The sequence below is a fragment of the Odocoileus virginianus genome, chromosome 29, assembly GCF_023699985.2.
Source record: "Odocoileus virginianus isolate 20LAN1187 ecotype Illinois chromosome 29, Ovbor_1.2, whole genome shotgun sequence".
Classification (NCBI taxonomy): Eukaryota; Metazoa; Chordata; class Mammalia; order Artiodactyla; family Cervidae; genus Odocoileus; species Odocoileus virginianus.
This window is the reverse complement of record NC_069702.1, coordinates 23,459,533-23,478,766: the sequence shown is the minus strand read 5'-3', so window position 1 is coordinate 23,478,766 and position 19,234 is coordinate 23,459,533. Positions and strand designations below refer to the sequence as shown.

Genomic DNA, 19,234 nt, shown 5'->3' with positions numbered 1-19,234 from the left:
ACCACTTGTTAAAGAGATTGTCTTTTCTCCATTGTATATTCTTGCTTCCTTTGTCATAGATAAGGTGTCCATAGGTGTGTGGATTTATCGCTGAGCTTTCTATTTTGTTCCATTGATCTATATTTCTGTCTTTGTGCCAGTACCATACTGTCTTGATGACTGTAGCTTTGTAGTATAGTCTGAAGTCAGTCAGGGTGATTCCTCCAGTTCCATTCTTCTTTCTCAAGATTGCTTTGGCTATTCGAGGTTTTTGGTATTTCCATATAAACTGTGAAATTATTTGTTTAAGTTCTGTGAAAAATACCATTGGTAGCTTGATATAGTGATTGCATTGAATCTACAGATTGCTTTGGGCAGTGTACTCATTTTTACTATATTGATTCTTCTGATCCATGATGAACATGGTATATTTCTTCAGTTATTTGTGTCATCCTTGATTTCTTTCATCAGTGTTTTATAGTTTTCAACATATAGGTCTTTTGTTTCTGTAGGTAGATTTTTTCCTAAGTATTTTATTCTTTTTGTCACAATGGTGAATGGAATTGTTTCCATAATTTCTCTTTTTGCTTTCTCATTGTTAGTGTATAAGAATGCAACGGATTTCTGTGTTAATTTTATATCCTGCAACTTTACTATATTCATTGATTAACTCTAGTAATTTTCTGGTGGTGTCTTTAGGGTTTTCTATGTAAAGGATAATGTCATCTGCAAACACTGAGAGTTTTACTTCTTCTTTTCTAATCTGGATTCCTTTCCTTTCTTTTTCTTCTCTGATTGCTGCGTCTAAAACTTGTTGAATAGTAGTGGTAAGAGTGGGCACCCTTGTCTGGCTCCTGACTTTAGGGGAAATATTTTCAATTTTTCACCTTTGGGGATAATGTTTGCTGTGGGTTCATCATATATAACTTTTATTATGTTGAGGTATATTCCTTCTATGCCTGCTTTCTGGAGGGCTTTTATCATAAATGGATGTTGAATTTTGTCAAAGGCTTTCTTTGCATCTATTGAGATAATCATATGGTTTTTATCTTTCAATTTGTTAATGTGGTGTATCACTTTGATTGATTTGTGAACATTGAAGAACCCTTGCATCGCTGGGATAAAGCCCACTTGGTCATGACGTCTGATCTTTTTAATATGCTGTTGGATTCTGTTTGCTAGAATTTTGTTGAGGATTTTTGCATCTATATTCATCAGTGATACTGGCCTGTTGTTTTCTTTTTTTTTGGCATCTTTGTCAGGTTTTGGTATTAGGGTTATCATGGTCTCATAGAATGAGTTTGGCAGTTTACCTCCCTCTGCAATTTTCTGGAAGAGTTTGAGTAGGATAGGTGTTAGCTCTTCTCTAAATTTTTGGTAAAATTCACCAGGATTTCATATTAATTCAATGAAGAGTAAGTTAAGATATAGGGTCCAGTGTGTCATATTTTATTGTATAAACTGGAATTCTATTAATATATTTTATAAAAGGGGAAAATTTTGCTAATCTGGCCAAAGAAAATTTAGGAAAATTAAACATTAACTGAGACCTAGAAAACTTCATAATCAGTCAACATTATTGTAAAATAATATTATCATACTTGCTTGTCTTACTCTCAGAGGACTTTTTTGCAACTGTGTTTTCCAGACTGAGGGTGAACTAGAGCCTGACTATTTCTCTGCCTTTAGGACACAACCAATCGTAATTGGCTCTATACTTCACCCTGAAATTCTCCCAAGCTCTCCCAGGCTCTGAATGGATGCACGGATTGTAGCAAGGGAGTGTCTCACTGAGTGTTCCCAAACACGGCATCAGTCCTCTTTCTCTTCTCCTGCTGCTTTTGGTTACTGTCTGTAAGAAAGGGGACAAAGCCATTGAACCCACCCCTGTCTCAAGTGTGTCAAAGGCTGTAGTACATGGCGTTGGGGGGTTTCTCTAATGTCCTCACTGTTACTTGGTTCCCATAGACAAGAAGTCCTGTGCTTGCAAGTCCCCCAGAGGACTCAGTGCAATGTCTTTTTTATATTCTTTTGACTCCCTGCCCGATCTAACACTCACCCTTGGAAGGCAGTGGGTAGAAGCAAGTGCCTGAAGAACATGCTCAGAATTGCCTTCCCTTCCCATGTCCCTGTGTCCTTGAAAGGCTCCCACCTTTCAAGGAGCAGACGACTGCTCCTCAGTGCCAGGCAAAGACTCACTGCAGATCCTCTGTCCGTCCAACATGTGTCTGAATCTTGGAGTGCACACAACTTGTGTTCAGTGGAGCTCTCCCACAACACAGCCGCTACTTCCTGAATCCATTCTGTGTGCTGCCTACATGGTGAGTTGTGGTAACCCTGCAAAAATCCCCACCCTCACCGTTGGCCACGCAAGGGACTGGGCCTCTTCCTATGGTGGAGCCTTGAGCACCAGGGTGTCTTACTCTCCCTAATATTCTATAGCCCTCCCCACTGGAGAAGGTTCTGGAGAGTGATGTATTCTTATGTTTTCTTGAAGAATCATGTGTTTTATACCAGTTAAAATGGTTCAAACTAAGGAAAGAGAAGCAATTACCAGTACATATTTTAGAACCTAAATTTTTACAGTTGAAAAGAAATTTTATTCAGTAAAAAATTTCCATTCTTATCTCTATGCCCAGCTGTTATTATTTTTCCTTTGCTTTTTGGAGAAGTCTATTTATTTTTCTAAATGCAATCTATTTTTTCCCTGATAGGTCAGAATGGTAATTTCTCCCTCCCCTTGGGTTCCTGCATATCCCTTTCACCTGTTGTGTTTTTGCTTTCATTTTTTGCTCAGGTAGAACTCCATCATCTGACCTAGAGGAGCCAGAAAATCATCTGTTATTTATCCATTAAAAATTAACCCTTAATGGGACTTCCTTGGTTCTCTAGTGGTTAAGACTCCATGCTTCCACTGTAGGGAGCATGGATTCCATATCTGAAGTGTTAGTCACTCAGCCATGTCTGACTCTTTGCGACCCCATGGACTGTAGCCCTCTAGGCTCCTCTGTCCATGGGATTCTCCAGGCAAGAATACTAGAGTGGATAGCCATTCCCTTCTCCAGGGGATCTTCCTGACCCAACAATTGAACCTGGTTCTCCTGCATTGCAGGCACATTCTTTACCCATCTGAGCCACCAAGGAAGCTCATACCTGGTTGGGTAGCTATTTGTAAGACCCCACATGCAGCCTAGCATGGCCCCCCCAAAAAAAAAAAAATTGAAAATTAACCCTTAACCATTATCCGTATTTGTTTAGCACACATTAACAAAGTGTCACTGAAGCTGATGAACTGCAATGAAGAGTCATGCCCTGCAAAATTGTTGTGGCTCCTATTTTCAGATGGAAAAACTGAGGCACTGGGTAGGGACACAGCTTGCTGGGGTTGGCCATGCACAAAAACCTGAACTGAATCGCTGACTTCTTAATTATTAAAGGCCACTCCACTCTGAGTCTCTTTTCTTCCCATCCCATTCCTTACCATTCCCTCCAACACCACCAGTATTCTACTTTTTCTACTTGATAGCAGAAAAATAAAAAGGTTAATCCAGGGCTTCCCTGGTGGCTCAGTGGTAAAGAACCCACCTGCCAATGCAGGAGATGCAGGCTGAATCCCTGGGTCGGGAAGATCCTCTGGAGGAGAAAATGGCAACCCACTCCAGTATTCTTGTCTGGCAAATCCCATGGATAGAGCAGCCTACTGGGCTACAGTCCATGGGGTCGTAAAGAGTCAGACATGACTGAGAGACTAACACACACAGTAGCAACAATAGAAAAGCTGCTAGATAGAATAAAACAATTTAGACCAGAATAAGATAATACTGTATATGAGCAAATACTGGAGCATTTGATTAAATATTTTTCAGGTCAAAATGACAAAGAAATACCCATTTAATCTTAATAATAATTATTAGCCCCTTATTAGACCCTAAGGTCAGGGTTTGGAGAGTTCAGCTTCAGTCTGACCTAATTTTAAAAAAGGCCCTGAAGGAGTGCCACAGCAAAATGTCAAGTTCACCTCTAAGTCTACAAAACAATCTAGCCACACAGCACAGAGGGAGGAAGAGAGTCACATCCTTTCAATACTTACTGCCTCCTCTCACGAGTTGTACACACTCTTCTACAAAAAGAAAACATCTTCCTGAGCATTACTTTGTTACTGTTGTCACTTTTCTCAGATTTATCACATTTTAAAAACGCATCACCATGTTTTAGATAAATATTTCAAACACGTTTTACCTCTGAGTGCATTAGAGATTTAAAAAAAAAAAGTAATTCTAATTAGTGTTTTGTTGCTGCTTGTGATTTCCACCCTTGGCTTTGAAGATAAAAAAAATAATAGTATGTGCTTACACGTTATTTACTTTCTCCCACACACTCTGATATTATCTGGCCATTTTCTAATGTAGAACATTGGCATGAAAAATATTGAGTCATAGATGTTTGTGTGTATAGACACCAGAGTTTCAGGGTGGCCTTGGAGCTTTTGTGTGATGGTCAAATGCACTGACTTTGATGATAGTTTCGAACATTACTTGGGTGGCCTTGGGCGACTCACTAACTTTGTTGAGTCTCAGTTTCTTCATCTGTAAAATGGGAATTAAGGAAGCTACTTAATGTAAAATGCTTAGCATAAATGCCTAGCATGAGCTATGTGTGTAATACATGTATACTGTTGGTTACAAACATAGACTCTGGAGTTAGGCATCCTGGGTTCACATACCAAATCAACTACATACTTACTGTGCTAATCACTGAACTTCTCAGTGTCTCTGTTCATTCATTTGTAGCCAGAATTTTTTTTTTTTTTTTGGTCTGTGAGGCATACGTACCAACAGTTCCCTGACAAGAGATCAAACCTGTCCCCCCTGCAGTGGAAGCACAGAGTCTTAACCATGGACCACCAGGGAAGTTCCTGTAACCAGAAATTTAAGCAGAGAATAATAGAGAGGGTTTTTACATCTACCTTTTCAAACTGAGCTTCCATGATGAAGGCTTTGCTACTAATTCTGGCAGACAGCTGCCAATTCATGTACCTTGACTGGAATAACTAGAGACCCATGATTTTAATTAGGTCTTTGTTTGTTTAGAAAATACAGACACTGACTGGTGAAAAACAGGATTTATTGTAGGGCTATATATGGTAGATAAGAATCTCACCAGAACACAGGGAGATGGACAGTGATACAGCAGGCTTGACAGAAACAGGAACTAAAGCAGCATCTGTCTTCCTCTCAGAGGCAAGTAGATCTCTTTCTTCTTCATGATGTTTCAGCTTTTCCCAGCATTCTTACTCCATTCCATTCTTGAAACTGACTGACTTCTTGTGACTCTATTCAGGAATCTTTTCTGCTTGCTAATAATTATACCTTGCCTTTTAAGGCTTCTCTAGCCTTGAGTCTACACCATGACCTTACAGCTTGAGTTCTCCCAACTAAATGTTTGAACCTTTCATTTTTCAAAATCCAGTTTTGTGAAGGATGAGTGGCCCAGATTTTCTTTTCAAGGCAGACCACTGGCTACAGTATAAATGGATTTTCCTTGAGTCAGATGGTTTCCACTGATCCAAATAGCTGGGGCTTGGGGAATTTCATTTATGTGGCAGAGGGAGGTTTCCAAGAGCAACAGATGTAGGTGGGGCAGGAAGTTAGTGATGTTTCTGGTATCTCCATTGGAAAATGGAGGTCATGGAGTTTATACTCAGAAATTTGGGAATTCACTTAAGTCTCAGTTCAGTTTCGTTCATTACAGTCGCTCAGTCGTGTCTGACTCTTTGTGACCCCATGCACTGCAGCATACCAGGCTTCCCTGTCCATTGTCAACTTCCAAAGCTTGCTCAACCTCATGTCCACTGAGTTGGTGATGCCATCCAATCATCTCATCCTCTGTCATCCACTTCTCCTCTTGCCTTCAATCTTTTCCAGCATCAGGGTCTTTTCCACTGAATCAGTTTGGCCATCAGGTGGCCAAAGTACAGAAACTTCAGCTTCATAATCTGTCCTTCCAATGAATATTCAGAACTGATTTTCTTTAGGATTGACTGGTTTGATTCCTCGCAGTCCAAGGGACTCTCAAGAGTCATCTCCAGCACCACAGTTCAAAAGCATCAGTTCTTTGGTGCTCAGCTTTATGGTCCAACTCTCAGAGCCATACATGACTACTGGAAAAACCATAGCCTTGACTCTACACACATTTGTCAGCAAAGTAATGTTTCTGCTTTTTAATATTCTGTCTAGGTGGTCATAGCTTTTCTTCCAAGGAGCAAGCATCCATTAATTTCATGGCTTCAGTCACCATCTGCAGTGATTTTGGAGCCCCAGAAAATAAAGTCTGTCACTGTTTCCATTGTTTCACCATCTATTTGCCATAAAGTGATGGGACCGGATGCCATGATCTTTGTTTTTCAAATGCTGAGTTTTAAGCCAGCTTTTTCATTCTCCTCTTTCACTTTCATCAAGAGGCTCTTTAGTCGCTCTCTGCTTTCGGCTATAAGGGTGGTGTCATCTGCATATCTGATGTTATTGATATTTCTAACAGCAACCTTGATTCCAGCTTGAGCTTCATCCAGCCTAGCATGTCACATGAGGTACTCTGCATATAAGTTAAATAAGCAGGGTGACTCCTGCTATGTACTCCTTTCCCAGTTTGGAAACAGTCCATTGTTCCATGCATGGTTTTAACTGTTGCTTCTTGACCTGCATACAGGTTTCTCAGGAAGTAGGTAAGGTGGTGGTATTCCCATCTCTTTAAGAATTTTCCACAGTTTGTTGTGATCCACAATCAAAGCCTTTAGCATAGTCAATGAAGCAAAAGCAGATTTTTTTTGGAATTCCCTTGCTTTTTCTATGATCCAAAAGATGGCAATTTGATCTCTGGTTCCTTTGTTTTTTCTAAATCCAGCTTGAATCTGGAAGTTCTCCATTCACGTACTGTTGAAGCCTAGCTTGCAGAATTTTGAGAATTTCTTTGCTAGGGTGTGATGAGAACAATTGTGTGGTAGTTTGAGCATTCTTTATATGGTTTTTCTTTGGAGTTGGAATGAGTCCCACTTAAGTTTATTCTATTAAGAAATTCATGAGGAAGCTGTGGTACATATACACCATGGAATATTACTCAGCCATTAAAAAGAATTCATTTGAATCAGTTCTAATGAGATGGATGAAACTGGAGCCCATTATACAGAGTGAAGTAAGCCAGAAAGATAAAAACCATTACAGTATACTAACACATATATATGGAATTTAGAAAGATGGTAACGATAACCCTATATGCAAAACAGAAAAAGAGACTCAGATGTATAGAACAGACTTGTGGACTCTGTGGGAGAAGGAGAGGGTGGGATGTTTCAAGAGAGCAGCATTGAAACATGTATATTATCTAGGGTGAAACAGATCACCAGCCCAGGTTGGGTGCATGAGACAAGTGCTCGGGCCTGGTGCACTGGGAAGACCCAGAGGGATCGGGTGGAGAGGGAGGTGGGAGGGGGGACTGGGATGGGGAATACATGTAAATCCATGGCTAATTCATTTTGATGTATGACAAAAACCACTGCAATGATGTAAAGTAATTAGCCTCCAACAAATAAAAATAAATGGAAAAAAAAAAAAAGAAATTCAGTTCAGTCCAGTCACTCAGTTGTGTCCAACTCCTTGCGACCCCATGAACCACAGCACGCCAAGCCTCCCTGTCCATCATCAACCCCTGGAGTTTACCCAAACTCATGTCCATTGAGTCGGTGATGCCATCCAACTATCTCATCCTCTGTCGTCCCCTTCTCCTCCTGTCCTCAATCTTTCTGAGCTTCAGGGTCTTTTTCAAATGAATCAGCTCTTTGCATCAGCAACTTATTCAAATGGTCCTGGCTTGAAACTAATGACGGAAACACGAATTTTGCTCCAGGATCTTTTTTAGGATCTTTCTACTCAAAGTGTGGTCCATAGACTAGCCTTAGGAAGCATTACTATGAACAAAGCTAGTGGAAGTGATAGAATTCCAGCTGAACTACTTCAAATCCTAAAGGATGATGCTGTGAAAGTGTTGTACTCAATTTCCCAGCAAATTTGGAAAATTCAGCAGTGGCCACAGGACTGGAAAAGGCCAGCTTTTATTCCAATCCCAAAGAAGGGCAATGTCAAAGAATGTTCAAATTACCACACAATTGTACTCATTTACATGCTAAAGAATCTGCCTGCAATACAGGAGACTCCGGTTAGATACCTAGGTTGGAAAGATCCCCTGGAGAAGGGAACGGCAACCCACTCCAGTATTCTTGCCTGGGAAATCCTATGGACAGAGGAGCCAGGTGGGCTACAGTCCATGGGATTGCAAACAGTCGGACACGACTGAGCAACTAACAGGCACATGCTCACAAGGTAATGCTCAAAATCCTGCAAGCTAGGCTTCAACAGGACATGAACCGAGAACTTCCAGATGTACAAGCTGGATTTAGAAAAGTCAGAGTAACCAGAGATCAAATTGCCAATATCTGCTGGATCATAGAAAAAGCATAAGAATTTCAGAAAAATCTATTTCTGCTTCATTGACTACACCAAAGCCTTTGGCTGTGTGGATCAGAACAAACTGTGGAAAATTCTTAGAGATGGGAATACCAGGCCAACTTAACTGCCTCCTGAGAAACTTGTATGCAGGTCAAGAAGCAACAGTGAGAACCGAACATGGAACAATGAACTGTCCCAAAATTGGGAAAGGAGTATGTTAAGGCTGTATATTATCACCCTGATTATTTAGCTTATATGCAGAGTACATCACACGAAATGCTGGGCTGGATGAAGCTCAAGCTGGAATTAAGATTGCAGGGAAAAATATCAACAGCCTCAGATATGCAAATGACACCAGCCTAATGGCAGAAAGTGAAAAGGAACTAAAGAGCCTCTTGATGAAAGTGAAAGAGGAGAGTGAAAAAGCTGGCTTAAAACTCAACATTCAAAAAATGAATATTATGGCATCCCATCCCATTACTTCATGGCAAATAGAATGGAAAAAATGGAAACAGTGATGATTTAATTTTGGGGGGCTCCAAAATTACTGTGGATATTGACTGCAGCCATGAAATTAAAAGATGCTTGCTCCTTGGATAAAAAGCTATGACCAACCTAGACAGCATATTAAAAAGCAGAGACATTACTTTGCTGACAAAGATCTATAGAGTCAAAGCTATGGTTTTTCTAGAAGGTATGTACAGATGCGAGAGTTGGGCCATAAAGAAGGCTGCTAAAGAATTGATGCTTTTGAATTGTGGCGCTGGTGAAGATGCTTGAGAGTTCCCGGAACAGGAAGATCAAACCAGTCAATACTAAGGGAAATCAACACTGAATATTCATTGGAAGGACTGATGCTGAAGCGCCAATACTTTGGCCACCTGGTGCAAATGAGCCAACTCATCAGAAAATATCCTGATGCTGGGAAAGATTGACGGCTGGAGAAGGAGGCAACAGAAGATGAGATAGCTAGATGGCAACACCAACCCAATGGATATGAGTTTGATCAAACTCTGAGAGATGGTGAAGGACAGGGAAGCCTGGTGTGTTGCAGTCCATGGGGTCGCAGAGAGTTTGACATGACCAAGTGACTGAACATCAACATGCAACAGCAGTCTCAATATCACTTAGGAGCAAATAGATTTCCAACAAGAAATCATAATCCTAGGCTCTACCTTGGGTCTACTAAATTAGAATATATATATTACAATTCCTGGATGATTTGTATTTACATTAAATTTTGAGAAGTGTGGCTCTAGAATTGGTTTCGAATAGGCCTTCTAAAGTGGCTTCCCTGGTGGCTCAGTGGTAAAGAATCTGTCTGTCAATGCAGGACATAGGGGTTTGCTCCCTGGGTCAGGAAGATCCCCTGGAGAAGGAAATGGTAACCCACTCCAGTAATCTTTCCTGGGAAATCCTGTGGACAGAGAAGCCTGGTAGGCTATAGTCCATGGGGTCCCAAAAGAGTTGGGCATATGTTAGCGACTCAACAACAACAAAGGCCTTCTATAAATTATTAAAGGTTTTTACAAAGAACCTCCAAGTAGTGTTCTAGCCATGTGAGAACCAGTGCTAAGTTGTCAGAATTTTGTAAGTTGCATGATTTTATGTTTGGTAGCTTGAAATTAGCTATTCTGGGAATGTTTATTCCGTGGAAATTGGCAAATATTATACATTTGTGTGTTTTGTACTGGAAAGCCTATTGTCAAACATTTACCAGCATTCCACTGGAAAGTTCTAAATCTACTTCAATCTGGAATTGGAACAGTCTCCTAGGGATTGCTGGACACAGAAGCTCCCATATATGGAAGAGACAAGACAATGAGTTCCAATTGCTCAGCAAACCTTGTACGACAATATTATTGTAGATAGTTATTTCTTTATAAAAAATAAGCTGAGGGACTTCCCCAGTGGTCAAGTGTCTAAGACTTCATGCTGCCAATGCAGGGGCCCCAGGTTTGATACCTGGTCAGGGAACCAGATTCCACACGTCTTCAATCATTAGGCTGAAGATTCCAAGTGGTACAACCAACACCTGGTACAGGCACGGAAATAAATATTTTTCTTTTTAAATCTGAGTATGAAATAAGCACAAGGAGGGAGGGGAATGCAGCAGTTGGTAATACTCAAAATTTAGATAGGCGGGCAGGCAGACACTGAAGATTCTCCCTGCTGACAGCTGGATAGCTTTGGAGCTGAAACCCAGACATGGAATAGCAGTTTCCAAATAGAGGAGAAGACAAGGGTGAATAGATTCTGGTCCTGGAGACATATCACATGGGGAAATTTATTGCTTGTTTTACATTGAATATAAAATTGTTAAACAAAATGACTCCTCCCCAAGTTAATGGCAGGTATGGATGTAAATGTTTCATGATATAATATAGGGAGCGGATTTTAAAGTGTGATCTCTAGACTAGTGTATCAACATCACACAAGAACCTATTGTAAATGCAAATTAATAAGCTTTGCCCTAGACCTACCAGATCAGAAACTCTGGGGAGTAGAGAACAGTGAACTGAGTTTTAACAACCCTTCAGGTGATTCTGTTGCACGCTCCTGGAGTAGGAAATGTCATAGAGTTCCTTTTTTGGTCCAATAAGAGGATTCATTTCAACTTGAACCCCAAACGGGAAGTGACTCTTCTTGCAAAGGAGTTTCCAGATCAACTGGAAGATAGGTAAAGAAGGCAGAGAACACAGATTAAGAGAACTACAGGGCTGGGCAAATATTAAGAAGCTTTTCCCAGAGAAATTAGCCAAGCAGGCAAGCACCTGGCATGATGCCAAGACTCTCCTGGAGAGTAAAAACCTTCCTGGAAATCAATTGAGAAAAGTTGCTTCAAAGTGAACTTTGAGGAAGTACATAAGTACTTGCAGTATTTCTGCAAATACTAATAAAAGTTCTCATTTAAATAAGGTGACATCCTAGCACACATAGGAATAAGATATGTATCAATTAAGAATTATGCAGATATTGGAAGAAAGGGTACTAGAACAGCTTATTCATTTTGCCTCTCTGTTTAAGAGCTCTCCCTGGTTCCTTAATAATGACAACATTTAACAAGTATACCATACCTTTGCCAGGTATGGTAGTAAGTACTCCACTAAATATCTGATTATTAGTCCCATATCACAGGTAAGGAAATTGAGCCCCAGAAAGGCATAGTAACTTGCCCCAAGTCACACAGCTAGAAAGTGATGATACTGGGATTCAAGTGTAAGAAGTTTTGTTCCAGAGCACTACTGCTTAAGCAAAAGTGCTCTATTGCTTCTCTTTAATGAGAATGTCATTAAGTCTTAAATATTCAGAGACTTGGAGTTCCCATTTCAGAGGATGTGTTTTTGTGGTTTTTACAAGTCTCAAGCTAAATAACCTCTTTATATATTATTATATAGGGACTCTGGACCCTACCTGACTGATGCGATCAAGTTCTGACTGACAATCAGGTGAGCTACACCTCTGCAGGACATTGTTTCAATAAGGCTACTACCACAAGCATGTTACATGCTACTCTGAATCCACATATTGGATGTTTATACTCTCTTGTCATAATACGAGACATAAAAGTCACACACATGAGGGCCAACTGATTCCAACTATGAAAAGGAAGGGATGTTGAATCAAAGGACCGGCACTCTAATTTGGATATCTGCATTTTGTCTGAGATAAATTAGGTGAACTTGCTCTAATTCTGGCATTTACCCTCATATGAAATTCATTTTTAAGCATCATGAGAGCAATGGCTATTTTATTCACCCTATGTATGCATAGTCAAGGGCACTGCTTGACACGTGGTAGGCACTCAGGTATTTGTGAAAGGGAGGGAGGAAGGGAGGAGAGGTAAGGAGGGAGAGAGAAAAGAAAGTTATAAAGGTATATTACATGTCTTTGAGTTTTTTTGTATAACAGCCATAAACATGTGTGTAACTTTTGAAGTAACTGTTTAGGTGTTGACAAGCCAGGACAACAAAGTAGAAAAAAAACATATTTCGTGTAGAGGAGTACAATATACAAATATGAAATAAAGCATTTGTGAAACTTCTACTTTAATCCAGTCCTATTTGCAGCTTCATGGAAGCAAGTTTGCAAGTCAATAATTCATACATATGTATAATGACTTATTCAACAAATATTTATTGAGAGCCTCCTACCTGCCAGGCAGGTAGTATGTGCTGAGGTCACAAAAATGAGTAAGACACCATTTCTGGCCACAAGAACTCAGACAATTAGTGGGAAAAACAGATACATGGTGGTGATGGTCACACAACTCTGTAAATTAAAAACCATTGAGTTACACAATTTAGATTGGTGAATTACACTTCAATAAAACTGTTTAAACAGATAAAAACAGGTATAAGCCTAGTACAAAGCCTGGAAGAGGTGGCCACAACTCAGCCTGGGAAGGGAAGAGGGAGGCTTCATCAGTGAATAGAGCCTGAGCTGAAATATTAATTTAAAAAAAAAAACACAAAAAGTTACCTAGGTGATATGATACAGGACGTTGCAGAGGGGACAGAATGAACAAAGGCATCGAAGTGAGAAACCGGGTGTGTGTACGGGGGTGGAGGTCGGAGTCAGGGTGGGGTGGTGGGCTGTTGGCAGGGCGTTAAGGCCAGAGAGGTAGGCGGAGGCCAGAAGCGAGCTGGAGGTAGTCGTGAGAGAGTTTTATTTAAACTGGAAAGTGTTACAATTCGTGATCAGATTTGTTTTAGATAAGCCACACCGTCAGGTGTGACGTAATGGAAAGGATACTGATTCCCCCCCCCGCCCCCATCCGAATAACCTGTGCGTGGGTCTTGGGTCTGCCATTTTAAAGCTAGAAGTGTTATATAAATTTGTCGTCCTGTTAGTCAATTGAGCCTAACGGCATGGTTTGTCAGCAGGGGGACTATGGAGAGTTGCTTAAAGTTCAGATTACCTTAAAACCACGCTGATCCTGCGACGAGTTAAAAAGAGTTTGTCAGTGAGTGGGACACAGCCTGGCTAATTTTTAAAAAGTCTTCACAAGGCTGGAAATGTGGTGCTGACAGCTGGTGAGATTCTCCAGATTTTCTGCTTTTCGTATTCTCCTGGGTACTCTCACAATTTATTAAAATGACCGTTCTAAGTACGCTTGCAGAATCAAATAAATTAAATAAAAAGGAATAAAATAGTTGGAGCATCGCCAACAGGACGGCATTTTCCAGGAAGGGCAGATTTTCCCTGAAGGAGGTTGAACTGTCGAACCGGAACCACGAAGCACAGGCCGCTACGCAGCACGAAGGACTAACTGACGGGAACACCGCCACGGGGCACCCTGCTGCCCGCCCCCGCCCAGCCCCTGCAGGCTCGAAAGTCTACTTCGGTTCCCGCCCCTTTCCTCTTGCGCTTTCGAATCCCTTCCGCCCCCTCTCCCCCCCGCCATTTCCGGATGGGAACCCTTTGTAAATTTCTTCCACGTTGACGCGTGGGACCAATTTCATCAACACAATCCGGAGTGGTCAACATGGCGGCGGCCGTAAGATGTCTCGGTAGAGGTAAAACAGAGGGTCAGCTGGGCTTGCGGGGAGAAATAGTTCTACCGCGGGGTTTTCTGTGGCTGCGCAGTGCAAGCCGGGCGCTCCTACGTGCGGGTCTGCACTGGGGGCTTGATAAGCCTGTACTTTTTTGAGCTCTAAGTTCTCCAGAGGGTCGTTGCTACTCAAAAGCGACCTCATAGAGGTTTTCACTCCTTTCTGGACCTGTCCACTCTAGGACTAGTGGGAGGGGGATGTACATGGATATCCTTCCAGCCGCCGTAGGGAAGGAGGCAGAGACATGGTTTTGTCTCTGATACTGGAGATGTGGGCTGAGGGGATGGGGGAGAAAAGGAGTTGGAATCAAAGGTTATCATTCTCTCCTTGCCACGTTTTCTTCTCATGGCTCTCAGGATGCCTTACTCTCTTAATTTCCTTTTTGTCTCACCTGTCGTTTGTCACATACTTTGCTGGTTCGTCTTCATGTTTCCAGTCTCATACCATGGAATGCCTCAGGAGCCAGGATTCTCCATCCTTCATCCTCATGTCTTTGTATCTGAATTCACTCCTTTGGTGATCTCATCCAAGTTTTGTGGTTTGACTATTGCCTGCATCTTAATGGTTCTCAAAATTATCTACAATAAGAACTTGAACTGTAGATTCCTAAACTCCTGTCTATTCTAGATCGCCAGTTGTATATCTGATCAGCACCTAACTAAAATCAAACTCATGGTCATGACCTGGAGTCTTCCCCATCTCATTTGATGGGAACTTCATCCTTTCAGTGGCTCAGACACAAAACCTCAGAATATTCTTGACTCCCCCTCTTTTTCCTCACACTTCACATTAAGTAGTTGGCAGATCCTTTTGGTTTTACCCTCAAAATAAATCCAGAATCTGGCTTCTTCTCACTACTTCACTGAAATGACCTTCCAGGCCATTATCACCCTTGACCTAGATTTCTGTACAATGTATCCTCAACAAGTAGTCAGATTGGTTCTTAAGAACATAAGTCAAATCATGTTGCTCCTATGCTCAGAATTCCTCAAAACCTCCCCATTTTTCTAAGTCTTAAGTCTTTAGAATAACCAGTAGCTGTGCTGTCCATTTTTTTATCCGTGACTGAGCACTTTAAATGTGGCTAATCCAAATGAGTGTGTTAAAAATGTTAGATTTTGAGGACATAGTACCAAAAGAGGTAAAATATCTCAATAATTTTTTTATATTAAAAACATGTTGAAATGATAATATTTTGGCTATTGGTTGTAAGAAAATGTTAATTTTTATTATTAACTTCATTGGTTTCTTTTTGTTTTTCCTCTTTTAAAAATTGTGGCTATTAGAAAATTATTCTTGTGGCTTACATTATACCTCTGTTTGACAGCACCGACTTAGGGTCTTCCACGTCATTTGGTACCTGCCTTCTCCTCCCTCCACTCACCCAGTTTACCACCCTGAGCTCATTTTTCTCTTCTTTACTCACTGTACTCACAGCAGCTTCTTTGTTCCATAAACACACCAAAAACATTCCTTTGCTGGAAGGACATTTTCTCTCAAGTGAAATGGGCCTGGAACACTTTTTCTAGGTATTTGCATTACTGACTTCCTTATTTGTTTCAAGCCTTTGCTCAAATGTCACCTTTTTAAAAGGGCCTACTACCTTAACCTTCTTATTTAAGATTACAACCAACTTTCCCCTTGATTCTCAATTCCTTTTACCCAGAGGGTTTCCCATTGAAGTGCAAAAGTGAAAGACTTGCTCATTTGTGTCCACTCTTTGCGACCCCAGGGACTGTAGACCGCCAGGCTCCTCTGTCAATGGGATTCTCCAGGCAAGAATACTGGAGAGGGCAGTCATTCCCTTCTTCAGGGGATCTTCCTGACCCAACGATTGAACTCAGGTCTCCTGCATTGCAGGCAGATTCTTTACTGCCTGAGCCACCAGGGAAGCTTCAGTGTCCCCATCACCACTACCATGTTTTGTTTATTAGTATCACTTCTCCCTGCTACGATGTAAGCTCCATGAGCAAAGGGATTTTGTTCGTTTTGTTTCTGAAATACTTAAAGCAGTGCTAGCACATTGTTTCATTGGCATAACTATTGTCCAGTAGATGATGAATGAATACATGGATCTTCAACAATAATGCCACTCCTCTTTCATATGTTGTAAATTCAAGCTGGTTTTAGAAAAGGCAGAGAAACCAGAGATCAAATTGCCAACATTCGCTGGGTCATCAAAAAAGCAAGAGAGTTCCAGAAAAACATTTATTTCTGCTCTATTGACTATACCAACGCCTTTGACTGTGTGGATCACAATAAACTGTGGAAAATTCTGATAGAGATGGGAATACCAGACCACCTGACCTGCCTTCTGAGAAATCTGTATGCAGGTCAGGAAGCAACAGTTAGAACTGGACATGGAACAACAGACTGGATCCAGATAGGAAAAGGAGTACATCAAGGCTGTATATTGTCACCCTGCTTATTTAACTTATATGCAGAGTACATCATGAGAAATGCTGGGTTGGAGGAAGCACAAGGTGGAATCAAGATTGCCGGGAGAAATATGAATAACCTCAGATATGCAGATGACACCACCCTTATGGCAGAAAGTGAAGAGGAATTAAGAGCCTCTTGATGAAAGTGAAAGAGGAGAATGAAGAAGTTGGCTTAAAGCTCAGCATTCAGAAAACTAAGATCATGGCATCTGGTCCCGTCACTTCATGGCAAATAGATGGGGAAACAGTGGAAACAGTGACTGACTTTATTTTTTTGGGCTCCAGAATCACTGCAGATGGTTATTGCAGCCTTGAAATTAAAAGACGCTTATTCCTTGGAAGGAAAGTTATGATCAACCTAGACAGCATATTAAAAAGCAGAGACATTACTTTGCCAACAAAGGTCTGTTTAGTCAAGGCTATGGTTTTTCCAGTGGTCATGTATGGATGTGAGAGTTGGACTATAAAGAAAGCTGAGCACTGAAGAATTGATGCCTTTGAACTGTGGTGTTGGAGAAGACTCTTGAGAGTCCTTTGGACTGCAAGGAGATCCAACCAGTCCATCCTAAAGGAGATCAGTCCTGAGTATTCATTGGAAAGAGTTATGCTGAAGCTGAAACTCCAATACTTTAGCCACCTGATGCAAAGAGCTGACTCATTTGAAAAGACCCGCTGGGAAAGATTGAGGGCAGGAGGAGAAGGGGACGACAGAGGATGAGATGGTTAGATGGCATCACTGAATCAATGGACATGAGTTTGGGTAAACTCTGGGAGTTGGTGATGGACAGGGAGGCCTGGCGTGGTGCAGTTCATGGGGTCGCAAAGAGTCAGACACGACTGAGTGACTGCACTGAACTGAACTGAATGAATAATGCTTAAAGTAATTTGAATCCAGTTTTTTCTCTCATTAGTTCACATTTCCTTCTTTCGTTAAAGAGTTATTTATTGTGTCTTCATTTGCAGAAACACTTCGTTATGTGTTAGGAACACAGTAGTGAACAAGTTATATACATTCTTTGGCCATGGTGCTTATCTATTAAGAAGCAGACATTAATTGGATTGTTCTTTCCGTAATTACAGTTGTCCTAAGTGCTGTGAAGGAAAAGTACAAGTTGTAAGAGTGTATGTGAGAAACCTTAGTCGATTCTGAGCTTTAAGGGAAGACTTTTCTGATGGAGTAGCTTAAGTAGAGTCCCTGAAAGATCACTTGATAGTTATGCGTTAGCCTTGGGAAGGGGAGAGTGCACAGTAGTAGACGAGAATGTCACAGAAGGAGGGAAGATTATATTTGAAAATCTGAAGGTTGTAGAAAACATGGTGTGTTCAAGGAACTGAAAGGAGGCAGTGTATTTGAAGTGCAGAAATTCTAAGAGAGTGGAGTTAGGTGAAGCTCACTAGATAGGTTAGAGGCAGCTCACGGAGGACCTTGTTAAGAATTTACTTTATTTGAAGAACCATCCGTGTGTTGGAGGGATATGTGATTTCACTTTTAAATCATCCCTCTTAGTAGTAGGAGGAAAATAAATGAAGAGGGCCAAAGATAGAAGATAGAATAGTTTGAAGTCTGTTGCAGTGTTTCATGTAGTAGATGATGGTGGCCTGGACTGGTGCTTATGGTCAGAAGGTAAGGACTAGATGAATGAGATTCCCTGGGGAAAACGAGAGAGTTAGGTTGAGAAGTCCTGGGGATCTCTAACCTTTCAGTATCATGTGTAAGAGAATCAACTAGCAAAGGTGATGGATTAATTTCCATCTCATTGCTGTAGGGTAGGAGTGGGGATGACTTTTGAGAATGAATGCAGATTCAGTTAGGTTCATAAGTATTGGACGAAATTCTGAGAGCTTCTGCTTTCTCTGAAGTAGCAAGTGAGGTTATCTGCTAAGAGAGGAAAAGAAATATATTAAAGAAATATAATAAAATGCTACAGGTAGATAAACTGACTACAGAGGAATTGAAAACACAGATATGTTCTAACAGTGCTATTTCTCTGTTGTTCAGCCACTAAGTCGTGTCCAGCTCTTTTGCATCCCCATGTACTGTGGCGTGCCAGGGCCCTCTGTCTATGGGATTTCCCAGGCAAGAATACTAGAGTGGATTGCCATTTCCTTCTCCAGGGGATCTTCCTGACCCAGGGATTGAGCCTGTGTCTCCTGCCTTGGCAGGAGAGCCACTGGGGAAATCAACAGTGCTATTTAAGTAGTGGTGTTTTTGTAATTTGGTTTTTTCCTTAGTCGGTAGCAGTTTGATACCTGTTGAAAATTTTAATTTCTGGTTGTCATGACTGGGGATTCTTGAAAGTAGTGGTTGATTATTTTATAGCAGGTTGCGATAGATGCAAGAGATGCAAGATGCAAGAGAATTATTATTTTGAGGATCCTGCCAAAGTTATCGTGTTTTTGTTTAATACAGTTAGAATTATTTTTTTGAAGTGTTTGCCAAATCGTGAGTGGATAATTGCTCTTCCTTCACTTACCATATGTGATTTTTCAAGATAGCTGGCTTTAAAAATGTGGGGGATCTCCTCCTAGACAATTGCATACCAGCATAGCCCACTCAGTTTGAGATTCTGGAGGGCAGGAACTGGATCTCCTTAGTCTATTTCTCTTTTTTTTTTCTAGCCATTAAAGCCCTTTGTGCCACAAAAAATTCCCAGTGATAAACAGGTCTCCCAGACTGTTTGCGATGTCATTTCCATACACTCATAGAATTCCCAGTGATAAACAGGTCTCCCAGACTGTTTGCGATGTCATTTCCATACAC

At 41.1% G+C, this 19,234-nt stretch overlaps 1 protein-coding gene across 1 annotated transcript in view; it reads left to right on the top strand.

The window, feature by feature from the left end:
• Positions 1-13,779: 13,779 nt before the first annotated feature.
• MRPL1 (mitochondrial ribosomal protein L1) overlaps positions 13,780-19,234 on the top strand; it is a 65,675-nt gene continuing 60,220 nt past the window's right edge. The window contains exon 1 of the mRNA XM_020894695.2: positions 13,780-13,996. Within this exon, the coding sequence (XP_020750354.2) occupies positions 13,966-13,996 (31 nt within the window). The 5' untranslated portion in view covers positions 13,780-13,965. The remainder of the gene's footprint in view (positions 13,997-19,234) is intronic.